The 19,001-nt window shown below is 35.4% G+C and overlaps 1 protein-coding gene across 1 annotated transcript in view; it reads right to left on the bottom strand.

The window, feature by feature from the left end:
* The window catches only part of DOK6 (docking protein 6), a 238,747-nt gene that overhangs the window by 88,208 nt on the left and 131,538 nt on the right, over positions 1 to 19,001 (bottom strand). The window contains exon 4 of the mRNA XM_056484076.1: positions 9,380 to 9,499. Coding sequence (XP_056340051.1) covers positions 9,380 to 9,499 — 120 coding nt within the window. The remainder of the gene's footprint in view (positions 1 to 9,379; positions 9,500 to 19,001) is intronic.

The following is a 19,001-nucleotide window of genomic DNA, read 5'->3' as shown; positions in this document are numbered from 1 at the left end:
TTTCACAGATGACCTGCATAGTCTTCTTGGATATATGTTCCCAGCACCCTTATTTAAGTCTTTTTTTACCCTCACATTAAGGTCCAAGACTCTTTACAAATCCAAATTCACGAGTATGAGAACTCTGACAGAGCCTCCTCTCTCAAAGAACAGAACTAAAGGTATCCTGGCAAAATATGTATGTGCAACCATTGCCTCTTGGAAAAGCTGCCTTTAAAATTGCAAATCCAGGTTTACTTATTGAAGCTTGTTAATAACTACATTTCTTGCATTCAGTTTCTGTTTATTTGCCAAAGTCATTCTTATTTGCAAAATTAATAGCAATTTCAGTCCTTTGTTGCTTTCTTGAAACATCTGATTCAATATGATATATTATTATGGTCATGACATCAATCACTATCAGCTGCACTTTGCTTGCAAAGTGCACTTATTGCAGTAGGAGGTCAAGGGCATTAATAATTTTCTGAAGTGCCTGAATTGCATCTGGTTTAATAAGCAATAAAAAAGAAATCATAAAAAAAGGAAAAAAGAAAGAAAAAAAGAGGAAAACCAAGATGATGTAAAATACCATTAACTTATATGAAGGAAGTAAACATTATTAGGAAGATACATTTAAATAAAAATGTGATTTTCTTTGAAGAATAACTAATGTTTCTATGAGTTGCTTCTATAAAGAATGAAAAACTCAGTTAAATTTCTGGTGGTACAGTTGGAAGTGCCAGCCTGTATTTTAATGCTACATGCATGGGATTACTAGGGCTTAATAGTATCATATGAGAGAGTGCAGTACATTCACAAATTTCCTCTCCCAGTTTTTTTTTCATCTTTGAAATGGGTAAAATGCAAAATGTCAATTCTACTGCCTGAAGGGTGTTGACAACAAAAAGGTAAGAACCCTTTAAAGTATGAGCATGAGCAATGCTTATTCAATAACAATATTAGGAAAATGTTCTTTAGAGAGACAACTGATAGGAAAACTGCCTCCAATTACATGATAAAGTAAAAAGGGTTTGGAGTGGAATATTTTTAATCCACCATTGGAATTGAATTTTCTCATGTCCTCATAAAAATTAGGAAGGAATTTAAATTTAAGTGAGAGAAATTTATTGCAACACTCAAAATCAGCATTGAAATTCAGTATCATAGACATCATGTCTCTAATTTCTAAACATTTGATATATATATATATGCTTTTGCCAAAACAATTAAAATATTGCAAGTAAGTGAATATAAAATATGTTATAAGTGTGCATGAGTTTGTGTGTATGTGAATAAAGTAGAGAAAGTTTGAGGAATTAGAGAAAGCAAGGAACTGCTGGCTGAGCAATAAAAATTGCTGCATAGCTATAAGTAAACTTGTCATCTCCAATGTTGTTCTGTTTCAGTCAATTTAATTTTGTCCTATTAATGACTCCCCAATTGACTCATTTAGTCACAATCTCTTCTCCCAGGCCCAAGTTCTCATTAGTTACACTAATGGGTTTTAGCCCAAAAAGTTTAATTTTATGTCTAGGATCCCATGTGTGAAACTCCAGGCATTTTGTAAAAGTCGTGTGACACAGAGCACAAATAGATTAGCAGAGGATGCTGAGATCACTGAGGAGAATTTCCCCTGGTGCTCAGAGGAGTGCATGGGGCAGGGGTCTAATGTAATGGCCACTAAACTAAATGGAAGGACTCACACTTGGGAGTAATGGGTCAAAGACAGCATTGGGAAGGGAATGGTGTGAACAAGATAGCTTTCACTTTGCCTGGAGTTACATATATATGTGTATATGTACATGCATATACATCCTTTCAGTATCCATAGTAATTGGGATCATCATGCAGAAATTCCTCACAACTGTGCAGGTGTGCTTTTATCATATATTAGACTCCAGCTTTGCATTTCCTTGCTGTCAGTTATTGCTGCTTCCCTCCTCTGTTTGAAAGAAAGATGCAGTAACTGGCCTGTCAGCTCTTTCTCTCTTGCATGACATGAAATAACACAGTGTATCTATGGGGGGATGGGGTTCCTATACCAGAATGAAAATCTTCCTCTTTCCCCATCTTCACCGACAGAATGCCTCAGACAGCAGAGAAAACGAAAAGGTACAATTATTTTTTGAAGTAAACATTAAACTGCTGTGTGGAGACACAAAATATTTCAACTTGCTTTAGATGTTAACAGGATAGCCATGAAATGCTCAACTTCCCTGATGTGTTTGAGGATATTATTGCACGAAGGGCATTCAGGACATATGGTATCCTCAAACTGTCAGGAGACATTTGCTGACTTTGCATGGGAGGTCAGTGTCTAAGGTGAGGTGTCAGGGATTAAAGGAAGTATGTCTGATTAAAGTGAACATCAGCTGCAGGGCAAAACGTAGCACCCTTGGAACTGAATCAAATTGGCAAGAAAAAGAAGTGTACAAACATATGTGCTGGAGAAGATTGAGGATGGATAGATTTGGTTTTGGAACAAAAACCACTTTTGAATAGTGGGCAGCTAAGGACATGGAAAGGTGTAGATACTATTAAATGGTTCTTTTAATTATCAGGCAGGGTCCAATTTTTCCATTTCAGAAAACATTTGAGCAGGTATCTAGCTAATGGTAATACAGTCATTCCATATTTAGTGGCATGTTTTGCCCTTACATTTATTGAGGCAAAACTGAATATTCATCATAGGCCAGATTTGGGAATCCCAGCTGAATTCTGATACCAAATTTCCTGAATGACATTGAATAGGTTATTTTGCTTCTCTTTGGTTCAGATACCATCTGCAGATGAGTAGGATGAAAAAATAACAGTTCATTGGCTAGTAAGATTAAAGAAATGGAAGTTAATAAGGGACCTAGAAGGAAGGGAGATGGAAGAAACCTTGTTGGACAAGATAAGACTGGGACTGAACAAACACAGTTCCTCAGCATTCAGGATTCCCATCCTCCTCCCTTCCCTAAAGTGGTGAGAGCAAAATTGAGGGAGTGGAGGACTCAGGATGAGAAAAAAATGCTGATATATTGCTACACTTATTATTCCACTCAATGTGACTGGTCTTTCCCATCTCCTTGAATAAGCAGAGCAATGCTTCATCAGACACTTAGTGCATGCAAAGGTGTCTAGCATTTGGGCTTTGGCAAGAACACCACATTTAATAATGCTTTCCAGGGCACAGGAGCATAAGAGTCTTTATGAAAATGAGCATATTGACTGAGATGGAGACTTGGCAGCAAACCCAAAATGTTCTCAGCCTTCCAGCTGTACTGGGGGAACAAAATGACTGGAGCCCAGTGATCCTGATTCTGCCATTTTATCAATGGATTCCTTGAGTTAAATCATCCCAGCTGGAAAACCAACCAGATGACATTGCAATCTTGCAATCCAGATGCTTGATTTCATTTCGGGTTTAATGATGGGTAAAAAATTACTTATAGAAGGAGACAGGTTGGTGGCATCTATATAAATAAGCAGAGGCTTTGAAAGCATATATTCAGTTTAATCTCCTCCACCTATGAGACTTCTGCTGCTGACCAACTGTGGCTGATTTTAAGGTGGACAGAGAGCTTAAAGTCTTGAAGGTGCAGCATTTTGTGTTTATTCAGGGTTATTAGAATGTTTCCCTTCTGCTGTTAGCAGTGAGGAACCAGGATTTCAGAATATTGTTTTTTTCCTTTTGCTTATAAATATTGTGCTTTGCTTCCATTAAAAACGTAAACATCTCAATAAAAATATAAAGGTAAGTAAATGCTTCAAATTGTTTCACTGGTAAGTAGTAAGGTAGAGAAGAATCTGAAGTTGCATTGGATTAACTGTAAACTGTAAACTTAAAACTGTAAACACCTTATTTTTCTGAATAAAGCTGTCTGTGTTTCATTTATTTAAAAAAAACCCAACAAACAAATCTATTGTATAAAAAATAGATTATGGATAACAGGAGATGAATAAAAAACTATGCAAAGTGCTTTTATGTATTAAATTACAGAGGTTTTTTAGACCCTAGAAAATGGCTTAAAACAAGTCAGCTCTCTGAATGTAATTACAAAGTGTCTATGCTTTGGCTGTAGCTTGTAATCTCAATATGTAGCACAAAGAAATGCCTCATAATCCTCTTCTGAGGATTCAAGGACGTTGTTCACTATGAAAAGCTACTTTTTTACTAACAAGAATTAATGAGTTTCTCACAATTAAAATCCAGGAAGCAAGACTGCAGCTCCTGTGGAAGGTTTTTAAATAAAAAAGGAAGGTAAAATCAATGTTATAAAAGAAGAAAAACCTTACAAAGGAAGTAATTTTATGAAATGCTAATTTAAATATTAGGCAAGGAGGAAAAGCAACAATTCAATTATCTTTCAAACTTTGAAAATAAAAATTAGGTTTATCATGGAGTAAATTTTTCTTTTTTTAAATCAAAGCCTCAAATCATATAATTAAAAATCCTCATATTGATATCACAGGAATGAGTTAGGAGCAAAAAAGATATAGCAGCAAAGGATAGATCTGGCCTTTTCTTCAGTTTAAAAATTTGCATTTTAACATTTGCCTATTTTCTTCAATTTTTATATCAGGTTTACAAGTAAAGTTTAATAAAAAACTGTTTAGTATAAGTACTCAGCACAAATGTTCAGCTATTTTAGTGCTATTATTTAGTATTCAAAACTGACAGGAATAGAGTCTTCACCAAACAGATGCACCTGCTCCTAAAAAGTGAAATTATTAATAGTCTACACAAAATGCTTTTAAAACTAATATTATCTTGAATATTCTGATTTCTTTTTCACAGCACATAAAGTCTGTCATTGTTTTTTGTCCATTTGGATGAAAGCTTTCAGATTCCTTCCTTTTACAAAGAATGAAAATAGGGACACATTGGACACGTTGTCCATTGTGAGAATGGAGAAATTCTAGATATGACATCACTTGCAAAGATAAAAATTACAAGAGAACCCCAAAACCCCCAAATTTGCTTTTGTCCTTATGTTCTGGGGTGTATTGCAAATGCTTCCAAATGCATTGAGAGCTGGAAAGGAAGCTTCCAATTCTTCCAAATGAAGTTAACACTCTACATTCACAACTTCTTCATCTGATAGCAGCTTGAGAAACCTAAGGGTTATGAAATGTGCATGCAAGAATCACAGCATACTGATGAAGACTTTTCAACAGTGCAATCCAACTTAGTCTAGATTTTCTCTCATGGAGTTAAAACTGTGTATTATTATTTGTCTTATCATTGCATATAAAGCTTCACTGCCATTATACTAAATTAATTACTTAAATAGGATTCTGAAGTAAGGCCTCCACTGCTTTTGCTTTCATACTGTATTTTAATTCTTCAGCAAATAATCTAAAAGGAAATTCATAAACATTAGAAACCATGTTCATTGTGAGAAGAAATTTAAACAGAAACAAGGTTTCTGCTGTAGGGCTGAGGTACACCAACAAATCATTTAGATTTGCAGGAGAGAGAAGGTAAAATGGTTGGAGAGCAACAAAAGCTTCATTTCACATCTCACTTTAATTGGAATTTGTGCATCATTCCAAGCTAAGCAGCCATTAGTTGTGAGCCTTAAATTTAAAAAGAAAACCACCTAATAGTCATTTTCTGCAGCAGAGTTTACACAGCAAGACTTGTGGTAATACTTCTGGAAAGCAATAAAGGAGCAGAAATCCAGTGAGAAGCTTCCTGTTACTGATGTGCTTTGCACAAGAGCTGCTTAGATGTCTTTATCCTTCCTGCAAGACACAGCAGCAGAGTTCTGCTGTAAGCAGAGCAGCTCTACAGTTTGCCCTGTTTTGCTGGCACCACTGCAGAACTGCTTGGTGCTGGAGGCTCAAACAACAGCACAGCTATGCTGAAACAGATCTCACTGGCACTTACTGACCAACCCAGAGCTATGAAAGAATGCCTCTCTCAGGAACCTCAAATTTCTATTGCTGTGTGACAGAACCTGTCACATGTGCCATGTGCCTTCTGATTGTACAACCTTTGCACACCAAACAGCCTCCACAGCAAATTTCTAAACCATGTTGTTGCATTCCTGCCACAGAGAGTCAGGTGTCTTCCCTTCTCAAATGTAAAGCTCATCTCAGAAGAACCACATGAGTAATCCTGGGGAGATAAACAAGCTCAGAAATAATAAAAAGAGGTATTAAACAAGTGGTAGAAACCACACTCACTTTCTTTACCCAGTATTTTCTGAAATGTAATTTTTTGTGTATAAAAATACAAATAGCATGTAGAAATTGTAGTGGTCCCAGGGCATATACAATAAAAATTATGAAAATTATTTCAAATGTTGCAAACTGAGGGTAGTGTCTTTGGTGGTCACATACAGGAAAAAACCTACAAATCTACTCATCAGAAAGTTGTTTTTTTATTTTTTTTCAAGAGAGAGCCAATTTATTTATCTGACATGTTTGGTGAATACCCTTACATCATTGGAATGTCCTTATAGAACAAGAATGGGCAAGTAGTTTAATACATGAAGAACATGCATATTAAAAATATTATCTCTTGGAAAAGGTAAAGCAGCTCATGAAAAACCCACTTTATTAGGCTAGTTGTTCTAGTCCAAAGAAGTATCTTTACCAAATTTTACACATTTCATAAAATCTTTAGTGAAAATTAACTATTTGAAAAAACCTCAGTGGAATGGGATGAAATTAATGCTTAATACACCTGCTCTTTTGGGATTAATTTACATTATATCATAGAGATATGAATGTATGACACCATTATTCAATGTCTTTTAGCCTTTAAAAGTGCAAAAAAAAATATGCAAAACTGAAAAACCATCAACACTATAATATTTATTACAATCTGTGGTCTTCTTCAAACAATAAAGAGACATCTTTTGTTCAGTGACCTGAAAGAAAGCCTTTGTATGGGTCAGGCAACAGAACTTGAATAAAATTAGGTGCTGAGGCTGTGACTCTATTACAATGTTTTACAAACTGTATTCTCACATCTCTGTTTCAAGTAAGCATTAATAAATTGACTAACTCAAGAGGAATTCTATGAAGTTGACACATGCAATATGTTTTGAAGAAATGACATTCAAAGGTACTATACTGTTATTCAATTTTCATTTAACACAAAAAAATAAAATTATCCAGAGAGTGACACAGCTGCCATTTTCACAGAGAGCAATATTTTAGATGCTCATACACATAGCCACTGCTCCTGAATTTCCAATTGTAAAATTAACTTTGACCTTTCAGTTTCAGGTCAACAAAAGCTCAACAGGAATATTTATAAGCAAAAGCCCAGTAGACTTTCAAAAGTTTTTGAGGTATCTTTTGAACTGCCTTTTGGATAGCATGTGTGTAAAAGCTGCAATATGGGGAAAATGTGCAAGAGAATAAATTAAAAATTTGAAATTATTCCACCCAAATCACCAAATGCTTCCACTCTTAAACTAGTCACCTTCCCAACAACACTGTCATGTGGGGAATGGCACCGCCAGGTTTGCAGAATAGAATAAGATAACCAGTGTAAACTGAAGGCATGGTTCCACTCAACTGAAGAAATCTGCTGTAGGAATTTGTGTGCAACTGCAGCTTCTCACAGCATAGAAAAATGAACAAAATGCCAGATTTCATACCTGTAGCAAGAATCTCTGCACTTTTTTTGGCTTCCAAGTTGATTAAAAGACACCCACAACAGAATTTGCTTTGCCTCTGAACAAGATAACTTTGAATTTCAAACATGCTTATTAAAATGCAAAGTTGTGCATCAAGGGGATGAGGGAAGGATGAGGATAGGTATCAGAATTACTTGTTTGAGATACTGTAACTAATGATTTAGCAGAGCATGCTCGTCAAATATTGGATTATATGTATTCAGTCACTTGTTTTAAAAGAATACAGCTAATGATACCCTCCATGCATTATTATTCATGTGATTTGTATAACAAATACATGCTTTGCCTCTTTGTTTTCTTTCATTTATTTACTTAGAACAATAAAGATGCTAATTATGTTCATATATGCTGGTTGGTAACACTGCAATTAATTTCTGGACTAAGGCAATTGAATCAAGACTAGTTCGCACAACAGAACTAATATATGTCTCCTGGAGGTCATGTGTGTCTAACTGGATCTCTTCCAGGAGCATGATAAAATGTAATATTTGTCATCTATGTCCAAAAGCTGCTGGAGAGTACATGAATTCACTGCAGAAAGAGCTTGACAAATTTCAAGCTACTTTTCTGTTCACATCCCAGGCTTTTGACAAGGTTCATTTCCTTTCACATTTGTGAAAGACCTCCACCTGTTCACACAGTTCTCTCTTCAGTAGCATGCAGATGAGTTTTATACCTATAGCCTATGAACATATAGCAGATGGGGTGCTTTGAGTGCTGTCTGATCATTATCACTTTCCTACAACATTAGTAGCTCTCCCTTAGTTAAGTAGTTTGAGACTACAAATTGAATTCTGTATCTCATAGCAGGAAAACAACTTTATGAACATTTGAACTTCTTTTAAATCCCATTTCAACATGTCTGCTTTTTGAACAAAATTCCTTAAAGATTTCTGTGTATTTCATGCTTTGTGCTATTAGGTTCAGAGAAATAAGATAATAAATATAGTGCCATACATTCCAGAATTTCATTACGTAATTTTGTTTATAATGATAGTTGGCTTGATATTTTATGACCATTGAGGCAGTGTGTTATTACTTTGTTGAAAGCTATTGGATCTTATAAAAGCATCAAGACAGTAATAATCATTGAGAGCTGCAATTTAGGGAGGACTAAATGAGCACATTTTGTGTTGCCCTCGTGTTCATTAATAGGAATTAAATGACAGGGTAATCACAGATTTTGTTTTGCTATTGCCTGTTCCATCCACCAGCATTCTTCCTGTGCATGTGTCTAATCCAAATAGCCTTTAGATGAAGACTTACAACTCAGGCTTAGTGCTGGTTAACATCTGTCACTACCCTTTTCACCCATATTTGACAGCATTTAGATGATCCTGACTTCAATATTCAAGACAGGTAGGAATTTAAAGCAAATATGTGTTTTGCAGTCCAAATTGCTGTTGGTAAGTTCATTGCTGTCCTTAAAAGGCTGCAAAACAACAGCTGCTGCTTTATTCCTCTGCACAGGAGCCATCATTTCCAGAAACAGAAGGGTCATGGCCATCATTTCCCATGATAGGGATGTCTGAACACAATGAAGACACAAAGTTACTCTGTGTATTATTTGGCATGGAATTTAATCATCTTTATTTGTTAAAAAAATAGGCTTGAGCTTCAAAAGTGTATCCAAATGTTTAGCTACTAATGATGTGCTTCCAGCTACTAGCAAAAATCCTCACAACAACAGGGACAAGCAAAGATGACATGGGATGTCACCTAAGAACTGATCTAGGAGCAAATAAAAAGTTACTTACCATTTTGTTCTCTCTGGACTCCAGCAGCAAGCAAATCTGGTTCCCCAAGACTTATATCATTGAGCCTGGCCCCTAGACATTCCATGCAAAGATGCTTGCACCACTCCTCTGCCTCTAGTTCTGAGGAAAGAAAAAAAAAATCCATTCATGTTGACATATTAAAAAAAAAAAAAAAAAGAAGGTGTGAAGTTAAATCAATACTTTCTTACTGACAAGGTTTATCACAATATGCTTGTGTTGAAACATGAGTTAGTAGCAAAAATCCCACGTCAACTTCTTTGCCTCAATTTATCAACTTCTAAAAAGGGTTCCACTATTAGGACTGCATCTTCCATCCTCAAACTTGAGGATAGGAGGTGGAGTTAACAAAGAAGATGAATAATGAATTTTTGAGGCAGTATATTTTTAGTGGGCCTTCTGAAAGAAAAAATGCAATTTAGAAAAACTTCATATATAATAATTGAAATATTCTTTACAGCTTTTTAGGCAAGTCTGAACTCTTAAGGTAACTTTCTTTTTCTAAAGGTGCTGGAGCATTATTCTAAAAGCAAAGAAAAAACAGTAATAAAACGCTCTTCAAATGCCAAACTTCCCTCTCTGCTATAGTGAGAGACTAAACACACATCATCTCAAGTCAGAGCTAACACAGTGTGCAACTACAACTAAGAAAAACCATGCAACTACCCTGTCTTTTATTTGCAGGAAAGACTTCACCCAAGGGAAAGTTCCTGGAGAGCAGGCTCAGTACCATGCACTCACTGACATCCATGGTCACAGCCAGTCTCTGTGTGATCATCTTTAACAGTGAGAGACTCTAGTGATCTAGAAATGCTGGCATTAAACTGCCAGTTTTTTCAGTCCTTTTTTTGGGACATTGGGAAAATAATTCTTTTACAATCTCTCCAATGTGCTGCTGAAACTTTGAGAGAGAAAAATACTGCATGCAAGCCCCAAAGCATTTAGTGATGATGAATCATTGGAATTAGTGAAATTTTTTATTTGAGAAAAACTCCTCTAAGCCTAATTGGTACAGTCCTCAAATTCTTGCCTGGTTAGACACAGATGTCATAGAAACGTTTGCTGGACAAGGAAGGGAGACAGGCATGCAGTTCCAGGTCTCCAGGAACCTTTGGATACCTCCCTTTGTTCAGTGTCTTGAATAATCCAGGAATGGATCCATACCACTCCTGAGTTATTCTGGCTATCAGCTGATGAAGTTTCCAGACAAACAGCTGAAATAACGGAGCCTGTTTTGGGATTTTTGAGAGTCAAATAAGGTTGTCATCACAAGAATTTGGGGGTGCTTCTTCAGAGTGTTTTGAGGAACGTGGTGTCCCTTAACCCTTCCTGCTTTTTTGCAGTCTTTGTCTCAGGACACAGATTCCCAAAGTTGGTCTTCTTATAACATCCTCACCTTCTAGTGGTAAGAGACAGAATATTGTGTCAGTAACATACACATGATATTTAACTTTGTAAGAGAAAAAATATTGAGGTAACAGCACACTGTTTTTTTAAACACTGCTACAGATGCAACCTCCCTCATAGAAGTAAGGAGAGAATAGGTTTATACCTGGACAGCAGTAAAAATTTACAGCTTTTAAAAGAATCAAGATGAATTTGTTTAAGTGCCTACTTCCAAAATTATGAAAAAGAATTATTAAGAAATTTCCTGTATATTTTCTCTTCCTCTCCTTTAGCATTTGCCATTTCCTTGGATACTTGTGAGGTCCTTTGAATCTAAGCCATGCCTTATAAATCCTGCTTTCCTGTGGACAGGGTTTCATGCCAGGGAGATGGATGATGGAACTGGACCCCAAGACATGCTTCCCTATCCTGGCAGCATTTGGATGGGACAAGGGAGCAGGGCACACAGGTAAGAGAACTGAGGTGCCATTGAGTTACCCAACATCTGCTTACAGTTACAGATAAAGACAGGATAACCAGTGGGCAAAGCTGGTAGGACAAAGGTGACAGTGCAAATCTAGGCAAGTGCTCCCATCGTTGTTTTTGCTTCTTTTCTGCCTAAACTGTGTCACAGAACAATATATATGCTGACAGAATGCATAGCTCTATATAAAGCCTGCAATTTTTCCTGGAGTGTGGCCAGGATATAACATTTTATGTATTTTACAAAATCTGCATTTTATTACTTTTTTTCATTGTGCTTGCACCCAGACTGAAGAGCTTGTACTGAAAATTCAGAATGAGATGATGGTAAACAAACACTAACCTAACCTTTCTAATATTACAAATAACTGAGAAGAAAGTGAAACACACTGGTAATTCCATAAATCCATCTTAGTATCAATATATATTCAAAAGAGGACTCATATAAAAGCAACAAATTCAACTTATATGCATTCTCACACCAAGTCTCCAGTAGATGTTTTTGGAAACAAACAAACAACTGAAGTGTTCTAGGAAGCTGTTTCTTCCATGTGTCCTTGTTTTGTCTCCTCAATCTACTTGCTTCTCTCTTTTACAGGAACATCTAGATCTTGAGAGTTTGGATGCAGAAAACCCCTTTCAGAGTGTTCAACTGGCAGTTTATTTTAAGCTGCTGCCTTATTGCTGCCAGACACTGATGATTAGGCCCAGATTAGACTATTCTCCAACTGCCATACAGAAGAAACTTATCTTAGTATGAGCGTTATAAGATCATGGCTATATTTTGCAAAGTGTAGGCTAGAGCATGCATTGTACTGCTGTATAACGCAAAATTTCTATCTTGTCAATCTTCTAAAATGATTGACTTCATGCTATGGGAAATACAGCTTCAATGCAGAGCTGAAATATCTTCCCACAGACCTGTGAGGATTTGTGTCTTCTGTCAGAAGAATCAACATTATCTACAAATGTGTCTGGAAGGTCAAGGGTATGAAGGCAGTGTATGAGTTAGTCTTGCCTAATGCATTCTGATAGCTATTGCTTACTTACAGAGATTTGCCTTCAACATTTTCCTTGATGGACATGTGAAACCTTTTTTTTTAGAAGCAGGTGAATTACTTTTCAGAACCAAAGCCTTGGTTCTCCTTTCACCATGTGCATCAATAAAGCAATTCACCATTCTTTTGTAAAATGTCTACAGAATGTCTTGTTTCTGGGGAACAAATCAAATATTGCTTATGATACAAAAAATTATTTATTATACTTTACGGTACATAAATGTGTCATGGCAGCAATATTTAAGAATGCCAAGTATCACGTCAGAAAACAGGGATATCTCAGTTACTTTTTTATTTTGATTACATGCATATACTGAAACAGATGAAATATTACAGTGGAACCAAGTAATAAAAATGTGTCAGCAAAATTGTCCTCTTTAATGAATGTAGATTAGATTTATTAGTGGTAAATGCAAAGTTTTTAGTCATAACTGGTACTTGTCATTGGACAATTTATTTTCCTTTTAAGATAACTGAATTCCTGGACTGAATGATAAATTGTAAAGCATGCTTTCACAGCTATAAATAAAATCAAAATACTTGCATTTTTATCTTTACTGTTATTTAATTATAAAATGCTACAATTCAAATCTCATGAGGTGAGATAAAATGCAATGAGATGAGAGACCCTAAATAGGCACTGTTTATTGCATAAGAAATATTACTGGGAAGAAATTTGTAAACTTGTTACTCAACTTGCTTTACTACTGGCAATGTTTTCCTGCAGCTGATCTGAGTTTTAGGTCATGCCTGAGGTTAGATGTCATTTCTGCTTTAGCTTTGCTTTTAGTTTAGTGATTACAGTGGTGCTGTACCTAGTCTGACCACTCTGTTGGACACAGGTGATACCACAGGATGATGTGGGTTTATTGATATAATAACAATGATGAAACAATATTGGCAAATTGTGTTAGATAGGAATTTGTCATAGCAAAAGTGTTCTTCTGCTACTTGCATTTTGAAAGAAATCATTATACACAACATTCTCTACAGAGAGTGGGGTGAGGGGCAATGAAAAATATATGGACACATTTCAACTCTCTCTCCACAGAAATCCCCTAGATATCTTTCTATCTGGCCTCTAGATCCTCTAGATCTCTAAGGCTAGAGGAGGGATTGTTTGCAGACTCCTTACTTAGGAAGCATTTTATGTGTGGACTTAACCAAACACCTTCTGAATCCTGATAGCTTCACTTCCACATCTTCCTTCTGTGTCCACATGGCACAACCCTACAGTGGCATTCCATCTCCCACCACAGCACAGCTGGATGCCAGCACAGCTGGATGCCTCTAGGCTGAGATAAAGCCCTGCAGTTCTGACCCCTCCTGCTCAGCCCAGGGCCCTCCATTTAGGGAGATCCATTCCATCACCATGAGCAGCAGCTTATTGAATTTGTAAATAAAAGGACCCAATTTATATGCACTTCCTAAAGACAGGCCTCTTCCCCTTCTCATGCAGCCCACATAAAGTGATGTGGTTAAGAATTTAGCTCGGAAATAGCATGTGTACAATATTAGAAGGGGATAACAAACATTGCCCTTGTGTGAATCAAAAAACCTCACTTTGTACTTTACCTGATGTTAAATTGTATAAATCTGAAATGGTAGTTTCTTAATTTCTGAAACATTTTTATGTATTTCCTGTACAAATTGTTTAGCTCTTCTTCCTTCTAAATGATGTCTACAAGAGGCACAAACCCAACTAAATATTGTTACCCTGAATGGATCTTTCCTGTTCAGATTAGTAGGATTTAGGCCTGATATTCTCTACCAAGAAAGAAAGATGATACTGGAAAATGTGCCAGTTTATCTCTTCTAAAAATCACTCAGGCTTAATTAGAACTTAATAAGAAAAAATATTATAGAATTCCCACAGGATTGATGTGCTATTATATGCATCACATAAAATATATGAAGCACCTTAATCCTTTTTTTCTTCCACTATTGCCTGCAGGCATGTAATTTCTTACGAAAATCAATAATACCTTAAAAACATCTATCCTTATCAGGATATATATCATTCTTTGATGATTTGAAAATAATTTGATTTTATAAATATTTAAAATATGTTATCTAACCATGTCTCTGTTGCTTAGGGTGCTTTTACTAGAGCACATCACGCACACAAACACAGATACAAATCAAAAGCAATGTGACTATTTCATATTTTGCTCAGAAGAACAGAGGGATAGAGCTTATTTTGTATAATAATGTATTATTGATTAACAGTACCTACACATGAATTTGGCAAATTTTCATTAAGTGATAGCTGGCAAGCAATGAAGGGGACACACATTCTATTGTAAAAAAACAGAAAATCAGTCTGTATGTTGACCAAAACTTGCTTTCAAGTAGAAAGGAACAGAGATAATGGGCTGCAACTCTGACAGCAACTGATTTATTAAAATTTTTTTTTTTATTGATTAACTATATTTGAAGGTATTTTATGACATGTGGGACTCATATATAGAATTTTTCCTTTTGTTTCAAATAATACTGTGTCTAAGGAAACTTTCTAGTATTTTTCTTGAGTGGTGGCTTTTGGATATTTCACCTGGAGCAAAGTGTTGTGCTATTATTGAAGTGTAAATCATTGAGTCAAAAGACAAAAGAAAGTCATGATGGAAAACCACATATACTTGTAAGTCATAATAATTTACTGAAAATGCTACATATTCTAGCAGTGGCAAAATGTGTTAAAGGAAACCTGAAAATATTCTTGAAAAAACTGTTGGTGAGTCAAGTTGCTCAAAAACTTGTCATTGCCACTTTTTAATACAATAACACTCTTATTATTGAACTAATAACAGCTATTAAAATTCATGCATATTTTTGACTATACCATCAGTTTAAAGGCATACACACCTTTCATTTGAGCATTATTTCTTTTCCTTAAACAAATACTGAATAATGCAGTAATCAAGAGAACTGAAAAATTACAGAATATTAACACATACTCAGTAACTTTATACTTTATCTGTTGGTATATTTTGCTAATGCTTTTTTTTTTTTTTTTTTTTTTTTTTTTAATGTGGGAAGATATAGTCTAAGTATTATATATACATATAAAAAGAAACTTTCATTTCCCAATTATTTGTTATTTTAAACTTGAATTGACATAAGGACAGTACAGTTAATTGCAATCATTATCAAATTCATTAGCCTTTAAAACTGTTATTGCTGCCACACTTATCTGGAGATGCAAGATTTATCTAATTATGTACCTGTGTTTGCAAATAGCCAACTATATATGTCTGTATTTATTGAGATATATCAAAGCTGACATTTTCATAAAAATACCCCATTTTTTGCTGCAAGTCTGATAAGAAGTTTCAGCTTGAATAACCAGCACCCAGCTACTAGTCTGTCTATTGTCCTGTCTATAATATAAACATGTACAACGTTAATCCAATCATTTTGTAGGCAAGAAAAGTATTTTTAAAGATTTATCATATTAATGTTACTGTCCATTAAACTCTTGTCCACAAAAGCAGCAAGAAGAAAAGTTCCCCATATGCAATGCTGCTTGAGAATGTAGTTTTCATACAGAAACAGAGCTCAGATGACTTGTTTGAAAAATGGAGAGTGTATGGAAAAATGAATAGCCTACAAGGAAGTAATTTCCTTTGCTCGATACTACTACTAATGTCACTATAGGACACTTACCTGTCATCCTTTTTTCTTTATGAAAATGGCAATTTCTGCTATTAAAAAGAAGTGTATATCACCTTAGTCTGTGATTAGTCCTACAGAAATGAGCGATGCCATTCCAGGAAGAAAATGCGATTTAGTGGATAAATTAGTCCTTGAGGGTGGATTTATAGGTATTCCTAACAATTATGCATTCTACATCAGGCAGGGACTAGCAGCTCTCATTATATCACAAATATTTGTCATGTCTTAGTGTGTTCAATAGATCAACAGTGAGCAGACATCATTACCCAAAAATATGCCCAGCAAAATTTTACTATCCATTCAAACTTTCTTTAAAGTGCAAAGAAAGAATTATGAAAACCTGCCTAAACATAGAATAAACATTTACATTTTTTCTGAAACTAATGGGTCAGTAACAGGAATCTGACATGGGAATTATACAGTTCCCCAGGACTGTCAATTCCTACCTGTTTCAATTGTTATTAATGTTAAAGTGCAATGGCATGAAAGTAAAATAACCTCAGGCAGCATGTCTGTAGTGGGAATGGCATAAACACCATCAGTCAAGTGTCCAAAAAAGGTTTGTCACCATGAACATAACACACAGAGGATGCTTTCACATCAACTTTGCTGCTACCCCATGACTGGCAGTCAGCAATAGCATTTTTCTATCTTAAAAATTGGTAGTATTTCAGATTTAGTCTATTCCTACAACATTTTTATTCCTCTTGGGAAAATTATAGTGCTGCTTTTTAAAAGTATGGGAAATTTAATGCCTTCTCTGGAAATGTAAAGTGCATCTCCTTTCCATTTTCAAGTGTTGAAGTTATGGTCTAGTAAGAGAACCCAACACCCAAATAAACTGGTACAAATCCTAGGGTTAATTTCACTTTTCTTTTTCAATATGTTAAATATTCAGGTTTATCTTACCTTAAGTATTGACAAATCTTGTTACTTGAAGATCAGAAATATTGTTAGATAAGATAAATAATTTTAAAAGTATTAGTTTCCTTTACAAAACCAAGGTGAAAAAAATTAGTTTCAAGAAGAAAAGCTGCATACTATTGCCACTATATGCTTCATTGCCCTTATGCCTTTGAACATGAGACTTTCACTCCAGCCATCTGAATATCTTCTGCATTAAATCAGCAGGAGCAGACAGTAACTAACACACTCGGATGTTTTTGCAATCTCCCGTCTTTTCTTTGGCTAAACGTGCCTAATGAAAGCAAGACTTCAAGCTATGAACACTGAAGATTTATTAAAAGTTGTGCAATTTTGTGTGAGCACAGAGGGCAGTGCTATTGTTGCCCTCTTCTGAGGTAAAGAGCCTAGGAATTTTTTCCTGCATGGTACTATACATGACTTTCATAAGAACAAACCTCCTGAAATAATACAATTTTTTCTTTCTCTGTTTCCATTGTCCAGTAAATGCAAACTTTCCCCCCAAATTCTAAGGCTGTTGTTTTGAAGATGTGAGTCCTTGCTTCTATGAGAGTTAAGAAGGTTTTTATGGCATTGGAAGTGTAGAGAAACTCATTCAAAGCAATTACAGAGAACTTCTGACTGAAACCATCTGTAAGATCATAATGCAGTATGTGCTCTACTTTGTTCTCAGTTGCATAAAACTTCACTCTGAGGCAGAACAAAGTATTAGCTCAAAATGACTCTGTGTCTTCCACTTTATTTTTGGGGGTTTTTAATGTGGTGCTACCATAAAGAAAGAAATCCTGAAAGTTCATAGTCTAGAGTTAGTATCAAAGGAAATATAATTAGAAAAGTCTTTCTCAAATTTCACATCTACAGAATTTAAACCCAAAGGGGGATTACTTTTTCATTATCAATTTCTTACTCTCATTTCAAACTTGTATCTTTTATTCCCAGTATAAAGTGGATTTCTACATTTGATACACATAAACATTATTTAAATTAGAAAATATTTTATGAAAAGAGACATCCTTTGAATGTCTCTGAAAGCAGATACTTTCCAACCAGAAAAATCCTCCTGTAAATAAGTCCTCTAAAAAAATGAGTCTAAAATATGAAATTTTAGGTTCCTGTTTTTTGACTATACACCACTGAGATCTCTACATTATGATTAATAAGTAAGAGACACACATGACTACCTGAGAAGATACAGTTTTTTGAAGCTGAAACTCATAATCCATAGTTATCATTAGGTTAATATGACATTTTTTCTTTTTCTTTTTTAACTCAGTAGACTTCTAAGACTCAGAACAGTAAAGCTATGTCCTTTGCTGAACCAGGAAAACAGTAAATAGATCCATCTTCAATTATGTGTCATTTTCCTCCAAGAAAATAAGTCGTGATGAATGTAATCTTACAGAACATATCAAGATTAAATGATTGGAAACTTCAAGAGCTCTGCTGAAATGGTTTAAATGGTTTTATGGCATGTTAATTGGAGGCTCACTGATGAAAGATTGCTTTATTTCAAACCTTTCATCTTTATTTAAGGGTAAACAACTCACCATGAAAGTATAATGTTTAAATTTAAAATTTTGAACCATATAAGGCAAGAACTGCAGCAAAAGATTAGGATTTAGGTCTGTAAATCAGAGGGGCTGATTACAGTGAGAAACAGTATCTACAGAAGATGTAGCTGTAATTAATGCACACTGGAGATCAATTGCCCACTAACAGCTTACTTGTGAAGGGAACTTTAGGCACACATGGAAGTGGAGGGGAGGGGAAGGATATCCTTCTCTTTATGGAGAAGTTGAAGTCACACTGGCAAAGACTGGTCTTCTGTGCTGCTCACTGAGACTAGGCAAAAGATCCCAATTTCTCATGACTTAAGCTAAATTCAAATCCATGTCTGATACCTTTTAGTGGAGAAAGCAATCTAGAAAAAAAATTCTACAGAGAAATGAGTTTTAACAGTAGGGATGAGAAAATTAATCACTGTCATTTAAAAAGGAGTTTTTCAGCACCATCAGCACACTCAACTAATGGGCAAAAGTACAAACCTTATGCTGCCATATGCCTGTCCTATTTTCTGC

This window comes from Oenanthe melanoleuca, chromosome 2, assembly GCF_029582105.1.
Source record: "Oenanthe melanoleuca isolate GR-GAL-2019-014 chromosome 2, OMel1.0, whole genome shotgun sequence".
NCBI lineage: Eukaryota > Metazoa > Chordata > Aves > Passeriformes > Muscicapidae > Oenanthe > Oenanthe melanoleuca.
The sequence above is the reverse complement of the archived record's forward strand: the minus strand, read 5'-3'. Positions and strand labels throughout refer to the sequence as shown.